This window comes from Ambystoma mexicanum, chromosome 3q (genome assembly GCF_040938575.1).
Source record: "Ambystoma mexicanum isolate Mex_15411 chromosome 3q, UKY_AmexF1_1, whole genome shotgun sequence".
In the NCBI taxonomy this organism is placed as follows: domain Eukaryota; kingdom Metazoa; phylum Chordata; class Amphibia; order Caudata; family Ambystomatidae; genus Ambystoma; species Ambystoma mexicanum.
The window spans coordinates 394145886-394170471 of record NC_090926.1 but is presented as its reverse complement, the minus strand read 5'-3'; the positions used below and the strand labels follow the sequence as shown (position 1 = coordinate 394170471).

The following is a 24586-nucleotide window of genomic DNA, read 5'->3' as shown; positions in this document are numbered from 1 at the left end:
ATACAAATGAATAAACTAAACTAAACTAAACCAAGCAAACAATCTCTAGATGGATTATTTGAACAATTTCAGAATGTTAGACTGGCGGGTAAAGACCCCCCAGAACATCTAAGGGCTCACTCGACCAGGGGTGTCGCAACTTTGTCTGCTTTGCAGAGGGCAGTTCCAATATAGGATATTTGTGCAGCTGCCACATGGTCGTCTGCACACACCTTTATGAAATACTACAGTCTGGATTGCTCCACTAGTCCAGATTCTGTTTTTGGAAAAGCAGGACTGCACTCTGTGCGTACTTGATCACTTGAATTGTACTCCCTCCTCCAAATTATGTAACTGCATTGGGAGTGTATCTAAGGTAAGGAATACGTGGGAGGACACCATCCATTAGAAGAACAAGTTACTTACCAATGGTAACGTTCTTTTGACTAGATGTTCCTCCCACATATTCCTTATCGCCCCTCCCATCCTACCCAGCAGTAAAACTTCCCTTATGTTTACAGTCTGCGCTCTCTCAAGGGGAGTAACCGTCTAACTTAAGACAGTGCTTCGCTCTTCAAAACGGAACTGAGCAACAGGCGCTGCGCAAAATTCTTATACCTGTGACGACGTCGACCTCAAGACAGAGGCCTCTGAGGGACATCCACTTGACCAGGCATCGACGCACAGCACCCTCTACTGAGAAAAAATGCTCTGAGGCAGCAAGCTGGATATTGGGAAATATCTAACATAAGGAATACCTGGGAGGAGCATCCAGTCGAAAGAATGTTATCATTGGTAAGTTACTTCTTCTTCTCCAGCATGGGTCTGGCATGGATTCACATGCGAACCCTCCCGCCCGCCCTTCTGTGGCTCTTCTCTTGGTCCTACTGCCACTTTACGTGCTACCAAATCTGGAGAGGAGCTTGGGGGAGAGGGCAGTCATTGGCTGGGGGCAGTATGACCCAGAGCTCATTGATTGGTTTAGAGGAGAAAGAAAGTTTATAAATGAAAGTGAAACTGTTGTTTTCTTTTACCAAGGATTCCCAGCCTGACGACGGGGAATATTCATGAGCATGTGAATCCTTGCCAGACCCATGCTGGAGAACAACAGTTACAGGTCAGTAACTTGTTCCTTACACTTGTTATGCTTTTCAAGACAGAAGCCTTTTCTTATCAAGTCCATCCCTAGTCTATTGCATGAGTTCTCTGAGGCAGAAGAGGGACCCTTTCAGAGTTAGTTAATGTGTTCAGGGACATCACAGAAGGCTCCCTACATAAGTTCATGCATTAGGCCTGGGCAAGTGGTATGGGTAAATTCCCAAATTCACAAATCACCCACTCAGCCTCAGAGTATTCACACAGAACTTAAGGTAAGTAATACCCAAGCCCACTCAGTACCTTACAGAAAAAGAAGAGCTTCAGAGTGGCTGCCTTCAGGATGCAGTGGCTCAGGACCCGGTCCCTGGATTCTAGGTCTGGCGACGAAAGAACTCGACAATCGATGGGAACTTGCAGCAGCAGTCATCAGAGGAGGTTTCCAGCAAAGGATACTTCATGGATTCTCGCCGGTCTGTGGATTTGGCACCTTTTTACAGCAGCCGGATGAAGAACGAACATCGCCGGTCAGATTCTCTTCACTCTCTCGGTCCTGCACTCTGGTGAGGGGACTTTTGTGGCTCTGGGGAGTCAGGAGGAGGCCACCAAAGTTTCGGACGGATTCAGACTTCGGAGAACCATGCACTGCACAATGGCTTGAAGTCCCAGGGTATTGGGGTATTGCAGCCCAGCAAGGTTGCAGCATGTCGTGGGATGGCTCAAAATGCAGGTCTTCCTCTAATGGATCTCACCGGGCTCTGGGTAGGAATCATCACGTTCGGGGCCCCCAGGTCGATTGGAATGAAGGATTACATATGACTCCGGTTACACAGCAGACTCTCTGGTCACTGGAAATCACTACAGACATCCTTTCTTTATCTTCCTCTTCGGTTAACGCTCCAGTGGTCGACTTGTCAGAAGCTTCCAGGTTCAGAGTATTTATCAGGAACTACAGCACAACTTCTTCAATCTCTCCCTGCATTTTACAGAAAGGGGTGGTCCGGCTGTCCAATTAGGACACATAGCCCCCCACCGGGACTTGGTTCATTCCAGGCAAGGTGGAAGACAAAGGGCTGCAGAGTTTTGGACTCCTCCCTCGCTTCCTGCCTTCTCAAACACTCTGGAGTCTGGGTGGGAAATGCAATGCATTCCCGCTGTAGTCAAAACTTTCACTGAGGTTGTTCCTGCCTAGAATGGCAGGGAAAGACTTCAGAAACGACAAGCATACTTATAAATTATGAAAAAGAAAGAACCCGCCATTCAATGAGAATGGTGGCCGTTCTGTGCATTACCAAGGCTGAATTAACAGCCTGCAAGTAAAATTACTAAAAGTCATAAAGGTAAAAACCACTGCGACCAGCCCTTCAAGTAAGCTTGCATTTGCAACAAAAATGTTACCAGGTAAGTAAGAAAGGCGATACATTGTACCCCCCCGCCCCTCAACACTCGACGTAACATGGGGTGTACTTGTTCACGTATACAAAATGTAAACGGGATGAAAATCCCTCTTTACTACCTGGAAACAGTAGTTCACCCAAGTACATGAAAGATAAATTAACAGGAGAGGCAAAGGGACAACCCAGCCTAAACCCAAAATGTATAGGACACTAGAACTCCAACCAAACGTTATGGAGAGCCATATAAAGGTCACCCTTAAAAAGAGTAAAAGACTAGGTGAGAGGGGGAAAGGATTCCCATTCACCAAGGGACAAGGTAAACTAATGACAAAGTCCAAGCAACATGTTCTGGGGTTCACACAGGTCAGGAAGATTTATCACAAATATGAAAATCTTACCTAACAGTATATTCCTTCAAAACAAGGTTGCGTACAAACAATTGTGAATCCCGACTGGAGTCAAGAGTATAACTCTGTGATAATAAAGGGGAATACAATTTCGTGCAAGTCTTTAAAGTTGAAAATCTTTCTTCAAAGTGGTTGCGTGTATCTAAATCTGTTTTTTTATTGAAAAAGAGCTTTGCAACATTCAGAATAAGTATTCTAAGACAGACAGATGTTGTTAAACTTATGAGAAGAGAAAGCATTGCCCAAGCCAGCAGGCATATCCTTCCTATAGTGAAACCAGCCCTGTTTAGATCTATTCACCCACATTCTGAGTGTATTGAAGTTGTAAAAGGTCCAGTGTCCTTTGGTAAACGTGTGGCTTTGTGGTTCCAAGCTGGAAGTGTGGCAATACAGCTGAAGGGGTAACTAAGGGAACCATAAATGTGGGAATGAAGCTGGGGAAGGGTACTGAGTGCTTGTAAAAAGATCATGTCAACAATCTGTAAGGCTGAGACTATTGAAGTTAAAATAGAAGCCGCCTAGAAGCAGATTACATGGTGATAATAAGACAGGCAGAAGAGGCGAAGAGGCTACCCTTTTCTCATAGCTCAAGAAAGAAGAGTGCCTTGCCTACCCGTGGAGGTCGAGAGTCATGTCTTCAAACGCCTTATTATTTTAAAGTATCAAGTTGGAGTAGACCTAATTGAACTGTGCTTGTATATTGCTGTCAGTGCATTTTACCCTGAAGCTGATTGAAGTTAGTACTAGACTGTGAAGCAAAGGAGCCTGCTCTCACAATAACAGTAGTAGAAGAGGGTTATCAAGTGGAAAGCAACACCCTAAGAAGAAGCATCCTGACAAATATAATAAAGACACTACAGAGGTCAAGAATACCAAGGAAGTTGTTGAAGCAGAAGTTGTTCTTTGTTTAATGAACTGTGGCAAAACTATCCTGGAAGAAGGATATCTAGGATTACCATTGGTGCTGTTTTCTTAGCTGAAATTGGAAGGGGAACTGTTAAACAGAAGGCTGGAGAACAGTTGCCCGTGGGATTTTGTTTGATGAACTTTTATTTCCATTTGGTACTTATAAGAACTGGTTCAGGACTTGGGCGAAAGTGACTTTGAGTAATCCTGGGAAAAAGATCTACCCAGGACAGGTGAACGTCATTCAAGCCATTGGTTGTTGGTTATTCTTTTATTTATGTTTGTGTTTTCTTGAATGTTTTGTTGCTTAGTGGGAGGGACAGTTGTGTTGATGCGAGGAGTTTATCCCTTAGGCCTTGGAATAGGTAGGGAACTTCCCCATAGTGTAGGTTTAGCAAAGTTTCATTTGCACTTTTTATTTTAAAAGAAAATGTTTAATTTGGATAAAAACACAAGCAGTTGTCCACCTCACATTACTGACCCCTCACACACCCTACTTCAAAATGTCTTTATTTAGGGGTAACTCACTACAGCCATAGTACTCCTACTCTCTGGTGTTCCCCTATCTTAGGGAGGCCAAAACTCTACAGCCTTATCTAACCCTCAAGGATTCCGAAGTGACCTAGCAAGGCAGTCTGTTCGAGCTGATGTGCCATTCCTCCTGATGACCATCTCTCAAACCTTTACTCACTCTCTTCTACCTGCGTCGGTGTCTTCCCTACACCAACACTTCCTTTTTCTTGATCTCTCTCCTCTCCACACTCCATCCCTGTCTCTACTCTTACAATTTCCTCCTGATCTCACTTCTCTCTGCACTCCATCTCCTAATCTTATCTCACACTCTCCCTTCTGCCTCAATTCTCCAACACTCCAAAGATTCCCCCAAGACCACCCCATCTGCTGCACAATTGGACATCCGTGTCAACTGTTTCCCTCGGCCAATATATGTTTGTCTAAGCCCAGCTCTTCCCACCACCCTCCCTTCTGGGTTGCGAGCTTCCGTGTAAGTGCTCAAAAGGGCATTTAGTTCTTGCTTCTTTTCAGCTTCCATCTTTTCCATGCCGTCATGGTTAACATGGGTCTGTAAAATCAACCCTGTGTGTGGATTTTGGGAGGCCATCCTATTATGTTTAACAGGGAAGACACTGAAGTCAAGCCAAAACCAATCAACGTAGGTAGCGGAGCAGCAAGTCTAAGACTCAGGTGGCTTGTAAGAGGGCTATAGGGCTACAATGATTGCACATAGAGCAACACCAATAATTCCAGTTAGACAGTTAAGTACAACAATATCTAAAATACACACTAAGCAAATGAAAACCTGGATGTTAATATTGTCACACACAAACTATAAAACAGGTATTTAAACGTACCCTTTGAAGAAGATAGAAAGCATGTGCCTCAATAGCCAGTGTATAACCGGTCATTAGTCAGATGCATACATTTCAGTGCAAGCACTTTGTACTAACCACACAACACTTCCCTAACACTTAATAAGTACAGCCCTAAAATGGTTTGGGGCCTTGGGTACTAATATCATCAGTTCCAAAGTTTAACTTTTCAGGAAGGTTTACTGTGTGATTGGGCAATGCCAGTGGTTATGAAACAATGTTCAAACTAGGTAAGTAAAGTTTAGGTAAGTAAACTCACTCAATCCTCTCCACTAGGATGGGCCTAAGAAGGGATACTTGAACAGATCTCCACCAACCAAAGGTGGGAAGGAGTGATTTAGGTACAGGACTTAACGCCCATGTAACCTTATGGAGAACTTACCCCCGTGACTCTGAGTTCCCCAGAGATCACTGCTGAGGTTCTGAATTGCATTGGGGATACAAACATCGGCACTTGGTTACGTCGAGGGAGGCCCAGGAGTTGCGGGTGTAGAGGTAACTTTCAGAGTTGGATTTAGTTTTGGTCAGTCGCTGTACTTCGGTTACATACACCTTCCAGCTGAACACCCTGGCAATGTAAAGATAAAGACTTCTACAGAGCAGACAACCTCAGGAGATCTCCAGGGAGCGAGAAAGAAAGATTGCAACTGGTGTTACCACAGTCAGGTGGCGATAAGTGAACTTCAATGGATGAACAAAGGAGCAGGTCCTGCACAGCTTCCATTGAAGCAAGAATGCTGAAAATGTAGTACCAGCCATCTTGTAGTACAGGTTGAAGTTCCTTTCCTCCAAATTCCAAGGATGCACTTGGAATGGCGATGGCTGTAGTGACATGGCACAAGAAAGAGCTGGGTAGTATACGGGTTGGTCCAAGGACACTTCCGAATCCTCAGAAGCCATGGATCCTCGACCTCAGAAGGCACGGATCGTCAAGCAGGGGTCGAGACTGGTTGTTACCACCGGTCAACAGGGTTGAAGCACCAATGTGGGTCTTCTTGAGATCAGGACAGAGGAGCAGGCCTTCACCATGGCTGCACTGGAGTTGGTGCTGGTCCGCTGCAGGAGTCTTTATAGGATTTTTGGCTCCAATGATATGATATGATATTTATAACGCGCCTGTACACAAGTGTTTCTAAGCACCACAAGACAAGGGAAGGGAGACAGAGGGAAGACAAGACAAACGATCCTACTACGCCATGTGACATTGGTATTGTGCAAGTGAGACAGCGAGAAGTGTAGTGGGAAGGGAGAGGGGCAAGTGCAGGGGAGATTGTGATCAGGGCACCATGGCTCTGAGTAAGTGCAGCCAGGGCAGCACGGCTCTGGGTAAGTGCAAGGAGGCAGGGAGGCTGTAAGGGTTGCAGTTACAGCCCCTAAGTCCGCGATAGGCCCAGAGGCAGTGCAAGGGAGACTGGTCATGGAGGAGCCTGGTACCCAGTGAGACTCTGAGGGTACCAAGCAACCAGTCGGTGCCGCAGACAGGTAAGTTAGCAAGGAAGCAAGGCCAAGGAGGCAGAGAAGAAAAGGAGGGTCTTGAGCCGCTTCCAGAACTTCAGGTGGTCCGACTCAAGTTTAAGAGGGGCAGGGAGGCTGTCCAGAGGGAGGCACCTGCAGAGGAGAGAGATCTACCCCCACTCTCTGTTTGGATAAGCATCTGATCCTCAGAGTTAGAGGTAGCTAAGCAAAAGGCTGTAGAAGGAAGGTATTGAGGCAGAGAGAGTTGGATATAGGCAGGGCACCAGCACCAGAAAGCCTTGTGGACGATGCAGAGGGTCTTGAACATGATCCTTGTTGTCACCGGGAGCCAGTGGAGAGATGTCAGGGCTGGAGAGATGCGGTCCCTGGGCTTGAGGCCAAGGATATGTCTTGCAGTCCTGTTCTGGATTAGTTGCAGGGGGCGAAGAGTAGATTTGGGAAGACTGAGAAAGAGGCTGTTGCAGTAGTCCAGCCTGGAAAGAACAAGGGCTCTGCAGACAGTGAACTTTTGGGGGAAGGTGAGAAAAGTTAGAATACCTCTGAGGAGGTGCAGCTGGAAGTGGGCCTTCTTGGCAAGGTCTGAGATGTCGGGAGAGAAGAGGAGTGGCGTTGAAGATGACACCAAGGTTTTTTGCCTCACTGGAAGGTGAGGGAAGAGGGCCCAAGTAGGGCGGCCAGAATGAGAGGGAAAGTGGGAGCAGAGGTCCCAATGAGAAGGATCTCAGTCTTACTGGCATTAAGGCAGAGATCATTGGAGGCGCACCAATCCTGAATCACGGATAGATAATCAAGAATGAGCGAGGAAGGAGAGGAGGCTGAGGTAAGACTGAAAGAGAACGCATCATCTGCATAACACTGAAAGGTAGAATAGAAGGTGGAGATCCGGTGGGCCAAAGGGGCCAGATAGACATTGACGAGCCATGGTGAGAGGATAGAGTCCTGGGGGACACCATGTGTGGAGCGAGAGGTGGTGGAGAGAAAGGCTCCAAGTTGGACCTGGGAGGGTTGGTCCAGGATGAAGGTCAGCCACGCCAGGGCCTGATCCGTGATGCCCAGGTTCACACAGATTCGATTGATCAGGGTGTCATGATTGACCGTATAGAAAGCCAAAGAAAGGTCAAGGATGATGAGGGTAGAGGGAGAGCTGGAATCAAGATTAGAGAGCAAATCTTTGCAGGTGTTCAGAAGAGCAGTTTGTGCCTCTAGCTGCTCTGAAGTCAGACTGATGGTCATGGAGACTACCAACAGATTCAGTGTGTAGAGTAAGCTCGGAGATGGCCAGCATTTGCAGGAGTCTGCAAAGGAACGTAGTGATAGAAATTGGGCGATAGTTTGCCAGACAGGTAGGATCGGCAGAAGGCATTTTTAGGAGGGGGAGTACAAGGAAGTGCTTAAGGAGAGAGGGTAAAAAAGATCCAGTGGCAAAAGAATGATTACAGAAATTGGCCAAGGCTGGTTCGAGGTTGGAGACGTGGTCCTTAATAGTTCTGGAGGAGCAGGGTAGCACCTGTTTGGACGATACTTTCAGAGAAGGAGGAGAAAGGCAAAGGAGAGGGGATGTCGGCCAAAGGGAGCCTGGGAGGGGTAGAGGGAGATAGCAAGGAGGAGGAGGAAAGCAAGGAAAGGATGTCCTGGGTTTTAGTGGTGAAATGAGACACCAAAGCCATACAGAGGGTGTGGGAGGGCACATGACTGGTAGAGACTGCAGTAGGATTGGCCAGCTCCTTGCAGATTTCAGAGACTTTGGCTGTGTTAGAGGCCACAGAGATGCAGGCTTGACTATGAACCCTCTTCTTGGAGAAGACAGAGAGTCTGTATTGCCTTTGGAGCAGACGGCAGGCCAGTTTATCAGAGGATGTGCCTGATGCCCTCCATTTCCTCTCAGCCACCCTGCACTTGCGTTTCAGGATGGCGAGGTCGGGGTCATGCCAAGAGTTGCACTTGGAGGTAGTCTTCAGACGGATTCTCATGATGGGGGCAAGGATGTCCATGCTGTTGGAGATGGAAAGATGAAGGTTAGAGAGGGCTGTGTTATGGTGGGAGTCGGCCACAGGAGTAGTAGGAGCAGAGAAAGTTGAGGCAAAGGCAGTCACTGACATTCGCTTCATGGGCCGAATGACCGAGAAGGAAGGTGGCAGTGCTGGGGAGGGCCTCGCCAGAAGGACAAGAAGTTTCAAGTGGGAGGAGAGCAAAAAGTGTTGGGTTCAAGATAGAGGAGTCGTAAGGGGGTTGGAGAGGGGGCTACCTGAGGAGGTGGAACCATCAGTGTGTGTCGGGCCCGAGGGTAGAATGCAGAGGGAGAGAGAGTCGCAAAGGTTGCGGAAGAGCCCTGAGGAGGGATTAGAAGCATCCAGGTGGATGTTGAGGTCTCGGCGGCTAAGTGAAGAGATAGAAGCAAGGAGAGAAGAGGTGAGGTCAGCCCATTCTGAGAGGAAGAGGGTTATCTGTCCAGGTGGCCTGTAGATAGTGTCCACAGTCAGAGAGAGGCCATAAGAGATAGAGAGCCTGCAGACCAGGCATTCAAAGGAGGAATAGCCCTGAGTAGGATTGACAGAAGCAGGGGCCCACTCAGGAAAGATTAGGGCTACTACACCTCCGGGCCAGTTGGTTCTGTTGTCTGAGAGGATCTTGTAGCCGTCAGGTAGGAGAATGTCAAAACTCATGACAGAGCGGGCCGTGAACCAAGTCTTGGTGAGTGCGAGGACATCCATGGCAAGGTCTTCGAGCAGGTGGCAGATGTCAGAGGAGTGTTTGACAGCAGAGCGAGAGTTGAGGGTAGCGATGTGGAACAGGTTGCCACTTTTGAAATACTTCTCTGGAGGGGTACATGAGTGAGGTACACTCAACAGAAGCGCCAGAGGGGCCCGAGAGTGGGTAGAGGCAGTAGACAGAGGTGGCATAGGGGCCAAAGGGGGGGCCAGAGCAGAGGCAGAGGAGGTGGATGGAGGTCGCAGAGGAGGCAGAGAGGTGGTAGAAGGAGTAACAGGAGATGGGAGGAAGTTGATAAGACGCAGGAGATGCTTATCAAGAAGGAGGAGAATGGGCTGTGGGTACTGGACCATGACGGTACCATTTAGATAGACATTGATGATGGTGTTAGAGGATTAAGTAGTCCAAGTGGGCCACCATTAATGGGAGAGGAGGAGAAATGAGAAAGAACAGAGACCATATGAGGGGTCCATAGGTCTGGAGAGGGAACGACCAAGAGGATGTCGGTGATAGTCTGTCTGGAGCAAGCTCTGGTGTAGGGGTCAGCGTTAGGAAGGCCTGGGCTGGAGACCAGGATATCCCTCTTGAAATGTTTTCTTCCAGGCCTAGTGAGAGGGATAGGATTGGAAATAGAGTAGCAGTTTGAGATGATGGGTGAGATTGAGAGCACCCTAGAGGGTGAGGGAGGGCGGAGGCGAGAGTGAGGGAGGAGAAGCACAGCCGGGAGCCACGCACCACAGGAGGCACGGGAGGTGGGCGGGTTCACACAGAGGGGGGCGCATAGGAATCACAAGCAGGTAACACACCACAGAGGAAAGCAGGGCCAGCCAGGACGGGGAGGGCGGAGAGACAACGCAATGCGAGAACACCCAGATTCAACCCTCCCAGAAAAGGGAGAGGCCTAGTTTTAAACAGCAGCAATGTGAAAAAACCCAGATTAGACTTTTCTGAAAAGAGGGAAAAAGGCCTAGTTTTAAACACAGCAGCAAAGCAAGCACATCCAGATTTGACTTTCCTAAAAAGAAGGAAAAAGGCCTGGTGTTAAACACAGTAGCAATGCAAAAGATTTGAGTTTCCTAGGAAGATGTGAGGGATGGCCAAACAATACAATTAACTGAGATGCTTACGGGTTGTGCAGTATGATATGTCATTTATAACGTGCCTGTACACAAGTGTTTCTAGGCGCGTCAAGACAAGGATGAGGAAACGATCTTACTAGGCCCTGTGTCAGATTAAGCAAGTGCAGGCAAGAGGGGAGGGGAGAAGTGCCAAGGGGGGGTGAAGGGTGAGAAGTGCAGGTGACTCAATAAGTGCTGTCTGAGGGTGGCTCTTAAGTGCAAAGAGAAGGGACTGTTGGCTTACAGATGCAGACCCTTAAGTGCTGAGGGAGGCCAGAGGCAGTGCAAAGGCAACTGAACATGCAGGAGCCTGGGCCCGAGTTCAGGGGTGGCCAGGTGACCCGTGTGCAGAGCTATCAGGGACATTAGCAGGGGAGATGAAGAGGGAAAGTGGAAGTGAAAAGGAAGGTCTTAGTTGCTTCCGGAACCGGGGGTAGTTCTGCTCAAGTTTGAGAGAGGCAGGAAGGCTGTTCCAGAGGGAGGACCCAGCTGAGGAAAGAGATCTGCCCCCCATTCTCTGCTTGGAAAAGCGTCTGACCCTCAGAGAATTGGAGGTGGATGAGCAGAGAGCTCGAAAAAGGAAGACGTTTAGGAAGAGAAAGTTGGAGGTCCCAGCCCCCAGAAAGCCTTGTGAACGATGCAAAGGGTCTTGAATATGATCCTTGCAACCACAGGGAGCCAGTGAAGAGATTTCAGAGCTGGAGAGATACGATCCTTGGGCTTGAGGCCAAGGACAAGTGTTTTGAGTCCTGTTCTGGATGAGTTGTAAAGGTCGAACAGTAGAGGCATATTTAGAAAGAGGCTGTTGCAATAGTCTAGCCTGGAGAGGACCAGGGTCCTAGAGCCCTGTGAGCTTCTTTGGGAAAGTGAGAAAGGGCAGAATACCTCTGAGGAGGTGCAGCTGAAAGTGTGACTTCTTAGAGACGTCCGAGAAATGAGGCGGGAAGGAGAGGGTGGAGTCGAAGATGACACCAAGGTTCTTAGCCTTGTAGGAAGGAGAAGGAAGAGAGCCCAGGGCCAGAGGAAGAGAGCAAAGGAGGGAGCAGGTGTACCGATGGGAGGATCTCAGTCTTAATGTCATTAAGGCAGAAATCATTGGCAGCACAGCATTCCTGAATTGTGGCCAGACAGTCTGGTATGAGAGAAGGAGCAGAGGTGGCAGAGGGGAGCTTGAAGGAGAGCTACGTGTCATCCGCATAACACTGAAATTTAGAAGAGAATGTAGCGATGCGGTGGGCTACAGGTGCCAGGTAGTGGTTGAATAGCCAGGTAGAAAGGTTAGACCCTTGGGGAACACCACAAGTAGAGGGAGAAATAGAAGAGAGGAAAGACTCCAGTTGGACCTAAGAGGGTCGGTCAGTGGGAAATGAGGTCAACCAGGGCAGGGCCTGGCCAGTGAAGCCCAGGTTGTCACACTAAGCGAAGTAGGAGTAATTTGAGAGGTGGGTCAGTTTAATGGGGTGCAGTGTTTGCTGCCCCCCTGACCACACTGCACCTACCTGGTTGGTCGCAGCAGGTTGACGGCTGCAGGCTTCTTGCTTCCCCGGCTCACACCGGAGGACACCATCCGGAACTGCTTCGGTAGTATCTGTCCTTTGCCTCTGGGTCCTTAGCCATAGAGGCTGCAACAGGCAATGGGGCTAGCCTAAGGGAAACACTTAAGTAGGCTAATACCAACAAGGGGTTGGACAAAGGGAGGGCACACAGCAACACGGAAGGGGGAAACGAAGAGACAGAAAGCTGAGCGCACAGCGCTCACAGAAAGCACAAAGAAAAACATGAGCACAAATGCCGAAAACAGAATGGAGGGGCAGATTGCACTGGATTGCCTTACCTCAGCGCCTGTGAGTGGAAAGTGATGAATTGTCAAATGGCTGCAGGAGTCCTTTTATCCAAGATTAGACCTGGAAGCTCGCCCAGGTCCACCAATGGTAAGCATCAGTGTAGACCAGGAGTCTCCAGGGGCGATCCAAGGAAAAATACAAAAGTAATCCAAAGGAAGATCACATTGTGCAAGAAAAGACCCAGCTTTATTGAACAGTCGACTGGGAGAACAAACAGCCACTTTGACCTGTGTCCCATGAGTATCCCTTAAATGTACTTGAACTTGGCTGGGTTAGCCTGCACTCCCTAGCTATTCTCCCCTGTTCAACACTGCTTTGCCGCCAAGGGCAGGGCCTACTCGAATAGTGGGAATTGATTTGTCATTGCCTCAACCCCCTTCCTGACTTGCTACAGCCTTGCAAAGAAGACCCACTGTTTGTTCATCTGCACGATTGTGCGTTTTGAACTCGCAACTGTGCTGTTGAGCATAAGGCTCCCCTCTTCTTAGGGTTGGACTCGGAAGTTAGGGAATGAACTCTGGAGAATTGCCTAATGCCATTTGTATGCTGACTTAACCCTCTCTTCACAGGATGTGGTTATATTTTCACTGAATCCCATTAGGAAATGTTTTGTATATATACTGTATAGATTAAGGATTTGTGTGATCATTGTTTTCTTCATTGCTAAAGTTACTCGTGTCAATTTGATCCGGCCGACAATAAATGTATAGATATTTTTTAAATATACTCGTTGCTGTGTGTGATGATTGTGGGCTTCCGATCACTCTCCCCCCTTCTGAGACTTAGGGCCTGATTCATGGAAGTGTTTTGTAATGGCGCAATCCCATAGGAAAATGTTCCATGAATCAGGCCCTTAGTCTTGACCGTCTGCCAAGTTACCTAGATTGGTCTGGCTTGTCCAGAAGGTTCCCTTGTTTCACTAAACCGAGGGTGGCCTCCTAAACCTCTGCCCACCAGGTCAGAGTTTAGAAATCCATCTCAACATGCGTCACCCAAATGGAAAAGTCTAACTCTTATGGTAGGCATAGCAGAGCTGTCGGACCTAATGAAGGCTAGCAGGGAGATGTAATTATTCCCAATATTCACCACAAAAGAATGCCTCGCTGTGGTATGCATGAAGCAGCACTGTGTCCCCCGACAATGGGTAAAACTGCTGGTGAATTAGAAGCCCACATTCTAAAATGGCATACAATTAATTTTCTTAAGCTATTATGAAAAAAAGCAAATCGACATAAGCAGCATGAAGGACCTTTTCACCCCACAATAAGTTAATACTTCTAATGTTGAATGAGAATGAAACATCCTAAACGTAGTCGACCTGAAGTTCTTTGGCCAGTTAAAAAGAAGCTGGTTGATCTTCACAAACTATTCATTTAAGTTTATTTCGGGCTAGTCATTTTATATAACTCTGCACATATCTTAACATTGCATAATTAATAAAAAGGCAAATGAATTAGTAATTAATGTTTTATGTACTACACATCTCTATATCCATCTGAGCAAATAGCCAAGCGCAAAAAAAAATGTAACATTCTAAACATTCACATAATTATTATCACAAAGGTTCTAACAATATAAAAGCAGCGTAATTGGCAACATGGGTTCAAACCCTCATAAGGACCCACAAACTCTAAAATCCAATAATTGTGTATGCCATGGCTATGTCAGGGCCACCTGACCAACGAACATTTTAGTTCTTTGTAACCAGGCTCCCCATGGATAGCTTGGAACAGCCTCCTTCACCTCAGCTGAGCCCAATGTGAACACAAGTGCTTTTCTGAATTGCCTCAGACCACTCTTGTTTAATATTCCCTTTACAAAGCATGTCCTAATATCTGAAATTAAAGGGCAAAACAATACAAAATTAGTCGATGTCTCATTCTCACCACATATACAGCATAGGAAGTCTACTGGCTAGTTTTTCAACCATTTGTACGTCACTGTCTTGAGAGGAAGACCTTTAAGACGTGCCTTTGTTAAAAAGATCCTGTGATGGTAATTGGTAACCACAGAAAGATATCATGAGGCACTCTCAGATGGGGAGAGCAGTAAATGAAGCGTAACCTTTTTTTAACATTAATTTCTTCTCTGTTTTGAGAAATAATTTACAAAAGTTTGGTTTTGAGCGCTGGTTAGGGAATATTAACAATATTTGTAGGTTTATCAAAGCAGATGCCCATACACAGCTCATGTAATAACGTAATATGAGTGAGCTAGCATATTTTATTACAGCTTACCAACAACATGACATTTTTAATCAGTAATTTTGTTAATTCTCCATTTTGACAAGGCTGCAGCACATTCCACAATAGAATTGGTCTGACGGATAAGAGATTACTAAAATGAACAGATGCGGGGTCCAAGTGTGTTACATACACTGGTGTAGAGGAAGGCATGCAAGAAAGAGGTTCTCTGACTTTTGTAATATATCTCAATTTCAAAATTCCCCAGATCACACTGTCATTTGCCCCAGCTGGGATAGCCTTACCCTTCACAAACTGAACTAAGCAGTTTAGCCAGACTCTTTGTTCTACCCCCTCTGACAACCTGCACGTTGCATTCTTCATTTTGTATATAGGTGGTATAACTTTGTCATTATCTTTATTTTAACTTGTCAAACCCTGCCTGCTCTTACTGCCCCCCATCCACTGCGTGTTCTTCACTTACTTAACCATCCTTGCAATCCTAGGAGCCAATCCTTCTGGGGTTGGATTATCCGTTTCCATCCACCTCACCTCACCTCACTTTCTTTCCTCCTCATCATTCCTTCTCCCCTTTTGGAATGTGACTTTGGGTTTGCCTCTGAATATTCTGGATCCCCTCCCCCACCTCGAGTCCTCGGTCTGCCATATTCATCATGGTCTGAAATGGAGCATCCTGGCCTCAACCTGAATGTCGCTGACCCACCTCTCAACATTTTCTTAGCCATAATCCCACCTTGGCAATAGTTGTTAATTAAGTTACATCCACAACTCCACTAAAATAAAACTGTTCCTCATTCGTTTTTTGTTTCTGTTGTATCTTTTCCAGGTTTGGGTTGTTCCTGTAAACAGCAAATCTCCGCCTCCGGCAACGGTACTGGAAGTGAAGCCCCATGTTTTCCCCTCTTACAAGTACAGCTGCACTGTCACTCTGGTGAGCACTGACCCCTTGCTGTATCTTTGTGACCACTGTTTCTCAAACCCTATTAAATTCTGCTATGTGTTTATTTCTCATCGTTCATTTTAAATGAATCGAGTCCTCTTATTTTCTTACAACAGTTCTAACTTGCTGAACTGAGATACATATCACTTGCCTTTTCCTCTTTTTAAACTAAAACTGTAATTCTTTCCCTTATCTACCATATAAATTCTACCCGACTGATGCAACAGGCTTTGTACGCGAGTCTGCCTTGATTCTGCCATTTGTTAGTGGTACAGTAATTGTGTGCTAGTATAAAGCTGAGTAGCCATTTTATTTGTGTACTCTTGAATAGCAATGGATAATGATACCTGTTATTTTACTTTATGATATACGTCATTTATTACGTGCCTGGACAGAAGTGTTTCTAGGCGCGACAAGGGAGGGAAGTCAGAGGCAGGACAAGACAAACGATCTTACTAGGCCATGTGTCATTCAGATCAGAATGAAGTGCAAGGGGGAAAGGGTGGGGGGTCATTGCAAGGGAGACACGAGGGGAAAACAGGGCAGCAATGCTCCGAGTAAGTGCAGCAAGGGCAGCGCAAGGAGAGCAAGGGACTGTAGGGTTACAGTTACAGCCTGTAAGTGTGCGGTAGGCACGGAGGCAGTGCAAGGAAGACTGATCAAGAGGGAGCGTGTTACCCAGTGAGACTCTGAGGGTAGCCAAGCAAACAGGTTGGTCAGCAGGGAAGGGAGAGAGAAAGCAGAGGGGAAGATGAACGTTTTTAGCTGCTTCCAGAACTTCAGGTGGTCCGGTTTAGGTTTGAGAGGGGCAGGGAGGCCAATCCAGAGGGAGACACCTGCCAAGGAGTGAGATCTACCCCCACTCTCTGCCTGGAGAAGCGTCTAACCCTTAGAGAGTTGGAGGTAGCTGAGCGATGGCTCAAGAAGGAAGGTATTTTGGAAAAGAGCGTTGGATGTAGTGCAGGCCCCAGCCCCAAAAAGCCTTGTGTACAAAGCAAAGGGTCTTGAACTTGATTCTTGCAGCCACTGGTAGCCAGTGTAGAGATTTCACGGCTGGAAAGATATGGTCCCTGGGCTTGAGGCCAAGGATAAGTCTTGCAGTCCTGTTCTGGATTAGTTGCAGAGGGTGGATAGTAGAGGAATGCAGATTAGGAACGAGGCTGTTGCAGTAGTCCAGCCTAGAGAGAACCAGGGCTCTGGAGACAGTGAGCTTCTGGGGGAAAGTGAGAAAGGGAAGAGTCCCTTTGAGGAGGTGCGGCTGGTAGTGGGACTTCTTGGTGACATCCGAGATGTGAGGAGAGAAAGCGAGACTGGAGTTGAAGATGATACCAAGGTTTCTTTCCTTGCGGGAAGGCGAACAAAGAGGGCCATAAATGGGAGGCCAGAGAGAGAGAGGGAAATCAGGGACAGGGGTCCCAATGAGAAGGATCTCCGCCTAACTGGCATTAAGGCAGAGATCGTTGGAGGCGCACCAATCCTGAATCGCAGATAGACAGTCAGGAATGTACAATAGAAGAGTGGAGGCTGAGGGGAGCCTGAAGGAAAGCAGAGTGTCATCCGCAGAACACTGAATGTTAGAGGAGAATGTAGAGATCAGGTGGGCCAAAGGGGCCAAGTAGAGGTTGAAAAACCAGGGTGAGAGGATAGAGCCCTGGGGAACGCCATAGGTAGAGAGAGAGTTGGCAGAGAGAAAAGGACCAAGTTGGACCTGGGAGGGGCGGACCAAGAGGAAGGAGGTCAGTCACTCCAGGGCCGGATCTGCGATCACTGGGTCGATTGATCAGGATGGAGTAGTTGGCTGTTTCGAAAGCAGAGGAAAGATCAAGGAGGATGAGGACAATGGGAATGCTAGAATACAGGTTAGAGAGCAGATCTTCATGGGTGTTCAGGAGAGCAGTTTCCATGCCTCTGGCAGCTCTGAAACAAGACTGATGGTCATGGAGACAACCAACATATTCAGTGTGGAGAGTAAGCTGGGAGATGGCCAGCTTTTCCAAGAGTTGGCCCAGGAAATGGATTATGGAGATTGGGCGATAGTTTGCCGGGCAGGTAGGATCGGCAGAGGGCTTCTTGAGAGGGGGTGCACAAGGGAATGCTTAAGGGGAGAGGGGAAAGTTCCAGTTGCGAAACAATGATTACAGAAATCACCCAAGGCTGGAGCTAGGGTGTCAATATGGTCCTTGATGGTTCTGGGGGAGCACCTGTTTGGACAATACTTTCATAAATCGGACTTGTCTAGAAACCTTTTTGGGTGTTTTCAGAGAGTAAGAGTAGAAAGGAGGAGGAGAGGGAGAGATGGCCAAAGGGGGGCAGAGAGAGTAAGATGGAGAGGAAGAGGAGATGGAGGACAGGAAGTTCTGAGAATATATAAAACACTGGTGCCAACCTTTAAGCTGTATTTCTGTGAGTTTCCAATTTCTAAACTTCAAAACTGCAATGTTCAGTCAGCCAGTGGGTCTGCATCACTTTTCTCATCTGTGGCTGTTCCTGACATGGGAATTGAGGAAGCAGTGTTTACCTTTTTATCTTTGGAATGGCCTTCCAGGCTTTAGTGGTAGAGGCTTTGCTGAGCGGTCCGTGTAGGGGTTATTAATCTCTGTTATTTCTTGGCTTGGTTCCTCTGGTGTGCATGCTGAGCTGGCACCTGAAGAGTGCTGTTTCATGAAGGTCAGGGGAGCTCTTGAAGCAGCATCACATTCTGAAGCTTTTGTTGTTCCTCCAGCCACCACTAACCACCTTTACCTGCAGGTTTCAACACTGCCTGCCAGCACAGGTGATATTGGAGTTCTGTTGTCAAAAGGCCACAGACGTGTTGTGAACCACTGTGCGAGCTTGCAGCGTCACTCGAAAAGCTTTCTTGGAGGGTAGTGTGCAAGTCAGATATCCTGCTCCTTCCTATGAGACATTCTGCATGTTTACAATCAGTCAGTCCCTGACCCAATTGTGACTCTGCTGGGGATTTCTGAACAGGCCAGGGATTTTATGTGTGCCTAGTAGAATGCATGGTGTGGAGTAGATGTACGAGCCAAGAAGGAACTTCGAAGGGTAGTCCTGATTTCTGATGCTTGTGACTCTGCTTAGCATCACATGCTGTGCATATAGTCCGACATCTAGTGGTAATCGCGGAGTATTGCATCTTGTCTTCCGAGGATCGAAAGGGGACGTCGACATGGGCCTGCTTGTAACACTATACCTAACGTGATGTGTAGTGTACCCAAAATCCCTCATGCGTCAAGGTCCCTCAGATAGTTTTTTCCACCCAGCTCGTTGGTAGCCCTATGCAGAGCTTGTACATTGCAAATGTGTATTACTCTTTTTCCAAGACCGTTGGTCGTTAGTCTTCCACTTCTCTTCATCGACAACTACTTCTGCATCCTACGCCGGAGATTTTGGCGGCTGGTGCTTCGGTTGATGCTGTCGACCGCGTGGCCTCGGCCCTCCGGCTGGGCCTATACAGTAGGGAGAGTAGGGCCAGGATTCTGATTCTTGGTACGGGCATTTCTCCCCCCCCTCTTTTCCTTTTTGGTCTTGCTGTCGCTTCCCACCTCAGCTTTAAGTTTTACCCGTCCTACAACAGCAAATACCCATGGAAGGACAATCACTGAAGGTGTAATAAGTGTCTGCCTCGTGATCACGACGAACAGTCCTGCAAGTCTTGCCGACTTTTGTGTCCAAAGATGTTAAAAGATCGACGGACAAAGCGGTGGGCGGCCTACGCCATGTAGGCCGAGAGTGGGCCCCCCGCCGCACGCGCATCGAGTGACGAGGATACAAGCGACCGCCATGGCTCTGATGTGGAGGCTATTGACCCCCCCCTGCTCCCGCGGAACCATTAGGTTCCCAAGCGCCCGGCCCCATCAGGCTATGGCTATGGGGAGACAACATCCCGGCGACGGGGTTCACCCGCACCACAATCAGGAAAGCACACAACCCAACAAGGTCCGGGGCCATGCCACTCTTGACTCCATTGTAGTCACTCTACCTTTGTCTACGGCTGAGGCACCACCAGACAAACATTGTAAAAGGTTATTCGCCCACGGAAAGCACATCACAACTTCTACAGCATATTCTACTAGGATTGCCAATAACACTACATTGCCAGAAACAGAGGGACGATCCCTGGCCCAGGGTACCCTTCTTAAAAGGCACGCAAGGCTCAAGAATTCGTGATTTATGCCTGAGACACAGGCATCTCTTATTAACAAGCCAGTAGAGGAAACTAACTTGTTTGGGAAGGCTGTAGACAATGCCTTGGAAACAGCAAAGAAGGAGCATGAAACCTTAAAGTCCCTCAACCAAATTACAACAAGGCCATATCAACAGTGAGGGGGTAGCTCTCACCGTTCCTTTCACGGGCAATCCTTCCCTCGTTCCCCCCATAACCAGTACGGAATGGGGAATGCACCATGGTCCTCTAGACAAGGAGCAACTACCATGGGTCCATATCAACAGAGGGGGCAATGCCCTGGCAAAGAAAGGGGTAGAAATACCACCCCAAGAGGCTCCCCGTAAAATGACTTGCCAGTCCGGGTCCCCTCCCATGCCTCCCCGGTTGGGGGGACATATAACATCTTTCCTTCATGAATGGGAGGGAATCACCACAGACCAGTGGGTGCTCAAGACCATCGCCCATGGTTACTGTATGAGTTCAGACGGCCACCTCGATACTGACCACCAACATCCAGATGCCTATCGCCAGAACACCTGAAGATTCTGCTACAAGAGGTGGTGATCCTTCAAGAAAAGGGCGTTATAGAAGTCGTCCCCGTTCTACAGTTAAACAAGGGTATTTAGTCAGTGTACTTCCTTGTACCCAAAAAGGATCTCACCAAGCGCCCTGTGTTAGATTTGCGTCCAGCGAACAAGTTTGACAAGCCTCAAAAGTTCAGAATGACAACATTACAGTAAGTAATCCCTCTGCTAACACAAGGGGATTAAACAGCAACATTGGACATGAAAGATGCATACTTTCATATTTCAATGTTGCCAGCGCACAGAAAGTACCTAAGGTTCATGATAGAGGAGAAACACTATCAGTTCAAGGTCCTTCCCTTCGGCATTGCCTCAGCTCCAAGGGGATTTACAAAGGTGCTGGCGGTAGTAGTGGCTCACCTGCGCAGGCAGTCCATTCCAGTCTACCCCTTCCCGCGACGACTGGCTAATAACAGGGTATTCATAAGGAACATGCCTATCGAATACCCAGAAGACGGTAGATCTCCTCTTCAACCTGGGATTCTCAATCAACGAGAAGTCGTTCAGCTTGGACTCCAGCCAAGTCAAACAATTTCTGGGTGCTCTAATTCGTACCAAATACGGGCTTGTCTTAACGAGAGGGTTCAAAACATGCTGCGCCAAATCCCTCACTATGTAGCCAATCACGAGTTGACTGTACGCAGAGCCATGCGACTGTTAGGGATGATGGCCACCTGCATTTTTCTAGTCCCACATGCACGTTTGCACATACGCCCCATGCAAGAGTGGCTCTCAAGCCAATGGTGTTAGGCCAGCAGACAATGGGACGATCTAGTGGTTGTCTTGGCAGCCCTTGTTCTCTCTCTGCAGTGGTGGTCCAGGGAAAACCTCTTGCAGGGTAAGACCTTTACTACTCCCATACTAAAAGCCACTCTCACCACGGACGCATCTCTGACGGGGTGGGGAGCTCACCTCCTTCATCAGACAGAGCAAAGCGTTTGGTCCCCAGCGGTAACATGCAACCACATAAACCTGTTGGAATTACTAGCAGTATTCAAAGCCCTGAATGTTTTTCAGACACACCTACAGGGAATGACAGTCCTAGTCCTCACGGTCAGCACTACAACCATATACTACCGGAACAAGCAAGGGGGCACTCACTCTCCAGGGCTATCCAGACTGTCTCAGAATATAGGGAAATGGGCTCTCAAACACAATATGTTCCTCCTATCTCAAAAAATTTCAGGGGAACTCGATCTTCTGGCAGACGTGCTCAGCAGAGACTTCCCACTACCCGTCGAGTACGAGTGGGAATTGCACAAAGACATTGTTCTCAACGTCTTCACAGACTGGGGATTCCCAGAGATCGATCTGTTTGCAACTCTGGAGAATGTGCAATGCCTAGATTATGCCTCCAGGTAACCGCAGAACCGCTCCAAGGGGGAACGGTCTCTGGATAACATGGTCAGGGAAATTTGTTTACGCTCCCCCCACCCCCGACTCCCCTACTCGACAAGATAGTGCACAAGATGCACCAGGAACCAGTCACGATGATCATGGTGGCCCCTAAGTGGGCCCACTGACGCTGGTTCGCTCATCTGATGGCAATGTCAGCCTTCCCTGCAAGGAAACTACTTTGCCTGTAAAACATGCTATCACAGGACAAGGGGAAACATTCCATCAATGCCTGCAAACTCTCAATATAGTGGCCTGGCTCCTGAGAGCATAGAGTTCTGACACCTCCAACTTCCTCAAAGATGCATGGACATACTTAGAGAAGCGAGAAAGCGTAACACCAGACATTGCTACTCCAATAAATGGAAGCGCTTTGTCATCTGGTGCCATTCCAAGAGCATCAATTCCATAGATTGCTCACCGACACATATTGTTCTATACCTGAATCCCCTATTAGACTCGGGTCTGGTTTTTAATTCCCTGAAGGTACACTTAGCTGCTCTTTCTGCTTGCACTACCTCCCGGAAAAAGGTTTTGTGGTGGAAAATACCAGTTATCATGGCTTTTATGGAAGGGGTTAAAAGACTTCATTCCAATATTTCTAACCCAGCTCCCGTATGGGACATGAACGTGGTTCTTACAAGACTAATGGGACCTCTCTTTGAACCTATGCATAAGGCGAGCCTTAAAGCACTCGTCTACAAGACCGCCTTCCTAGTGGCAGTCACCTCAAAAAGAAGAGTTAGTGAACTGCAGGCCCTTTCAGTTCGAGACCCATTTGTCACAATTCACAAAGACAAGGTGGTTCTGCGCACTCACCCACGGTTTGCGCCTAAATTCATTTCAAAATTCCATGTGAACCAGTCAATAGAATTACCCACCTTCTTCCAGAACCCCACTAACGTGGCAGAAAGAAGCCTCCACACACTTAAGGTGAGGAGAGCGGTCGTATATTATCTGGAAAAGACTAAACAACTAAGGAAAACAAACCAGTTTTTCGTTTAAGTGGCAGCTGCTAGAGAAGATGACCCTGTCTCTAAATCTGCCATTTCAAAGTGGATTGTAAACTGCATCACACTGTGCTACACTCTTGCAAAGAGAGATCTGCCTTTGAAGCCTAGAGCACACTCTACTCGGGGCACTGGGGCTTCCATAGCATTCATTGCAAATCTTCCTCTTGTGTCCATGTGTAAAGCAGCAACCTGGAGTTCTGTACACACCTTTACAGGACACTACTGCCTAGATACTCACTCTAGGTCGGATTCTCAGGTGGGACAAGCGGTACCAAGACATCTCTTTACTACTGTTCCTTCACACATCCCACCACCATCTCTGGGTTTTGCTCGCTAGTCTATGCACAGCATGTTATTCTAAGCAGATTCACAAGCATCAGAAGACATGCATTACTCACGTAATAGCATTTCTGATGACTGTAGCTGCTTAGATTCACATGCGCCCATCCTTCCTCTCCTCTTGGAGTAGAAGGAACATAGACATCTTATCTTATCTCTCTCTCTCTCTCTCTCTCTCTCTCTCTCTCTCTCTCTCTCTCTCTCGTCATAGGCTCCCTCACGGCAGAAAAAACACAACCAGAGGGCCTTCGACGCGTGAGGGATTTTGGGTACACTACATGACACGTTAGGGATAGTGTTCCAAGAACGCCCATGTCGACGTCTCCTTTCGATCCTCGAAAATCAAGATGCAATACTCTGTGATTACCACTAGATGTCGGACTATATGCACAGCATGTTAATCTAAGCAGATTCAATCATCGGAAATGCTATTACGGTGAGTAATCCAAAACATGTATGGGTTGATGATCAAGGGTTACAGGTTCAGCCGGACCCTAGTGTGTGGTGGATCCTGTTTTATATTGGCCCTGGTTGTGGGAGGCACGATGAGACACTTTGGGCAGCATTGCAAGTTTGGTGGTAAATTGACTGGGAATCTGACGATTTACCACTAAACTCATTTGCCTTTACCCCCACTTGGTCCTGTGGCATTAGCAGTGGTAGTACAGTGGTGTTAATTCCCATTTTGGAGTCCATTGGACTCCATAGAGATGTTTGTTGGATTTACTGCAAACAATAATATTGTGCTGTAAATGTGCCAGTTTTTGGAGGTAAAGTGGAGGATTCACCTACAGCAAAAATTTAAAAGCTGAAGGTGAATCCTTCATTTTACCTCCCAACTCAGAAATCGGCAGTGCATTAACAGTGCTGGTAATTCCGCTACTACCCTAAAAAGTAACCGTAGTGGGATTACCCCCACTTTTTTCATCACACTGCTAAACCTGTAACCAGGCCTACAATGCCTCTTCCAATGCAAAGCCACCATAACCTTGATGGTGAATGCAAAGCTTGTCTGTGACTTCTATGATTATGGCCATCATTGGATGTAATATCAATTTTCTGTTTATTCTTCATACAGAATTAATTGTAGAACTAGAATATTTTTGCTTTGCACATTGTGTTCATCTAGTAGCTTGAAATGAAAATGAATTGTATGTTCCAGCCCTTTTAGTTCTAGGATTAAGCTGTCATCCATTTGGAGGGTAGTAGAGCAACTACTCTAGCATTTTCATAAAGCATTTGTTTTGGGGGATTTCTTAGGTTTCCCTTCTCATATTAAACTTTCATCTAGTGCGTGTAGAGGACTGGCAACGGGAGTTACATATTTGGCCAGCATGCCGCCCCTGGAGTTAAACAAATACTTAGATCTGGTTAACTGCCCCTTGCACGCAGTTTGTATTTGAAGTTTAGGTTTTCCCAATTAAATCTGGCATATCGTACTAGCAAGTGGGAGCTTGCTGGAAATGACTTATGTTTGGAATGTGGTTCAGCAAAGGAATCCATGGGTCATTTCATGTTTTTCTGCCAAGGCTGCTGTGTGGCCAGGAGTAAGCATTTAAAGACAATGGGGTCATTATAAGTTTGCCGGTATGGGAACTACGGTACCGGTAAGCTTGCCTCTTAT

General features: G+C 47.4%; 1 protein-coding gene across 3 annotated transcripts in view; it reads left to right on the top strand.

Moving 5' to 3' along the window:
- HMGXB3 (HMG-box containing 3) overlaps positions 1 to 24586 on the top strand; it is a 1885602-nt gene that overhangs the window by 1032025 nt on the left and 828991 nt on the right. For all 3 annotated transcript variants that reach the window (XM_069654075.1, XM_069654073.1, XM_069654076.1), the window contains one exon: positions 15350 to 15454. In XM_069654075.1, the coding sequence (XP_069510176.1) occupies positions 15350 to 15454 (105 nt within the window). The remainder of the gene's footprint in view (positions 1 to 15349; positions 15455 to 24586) is intronic.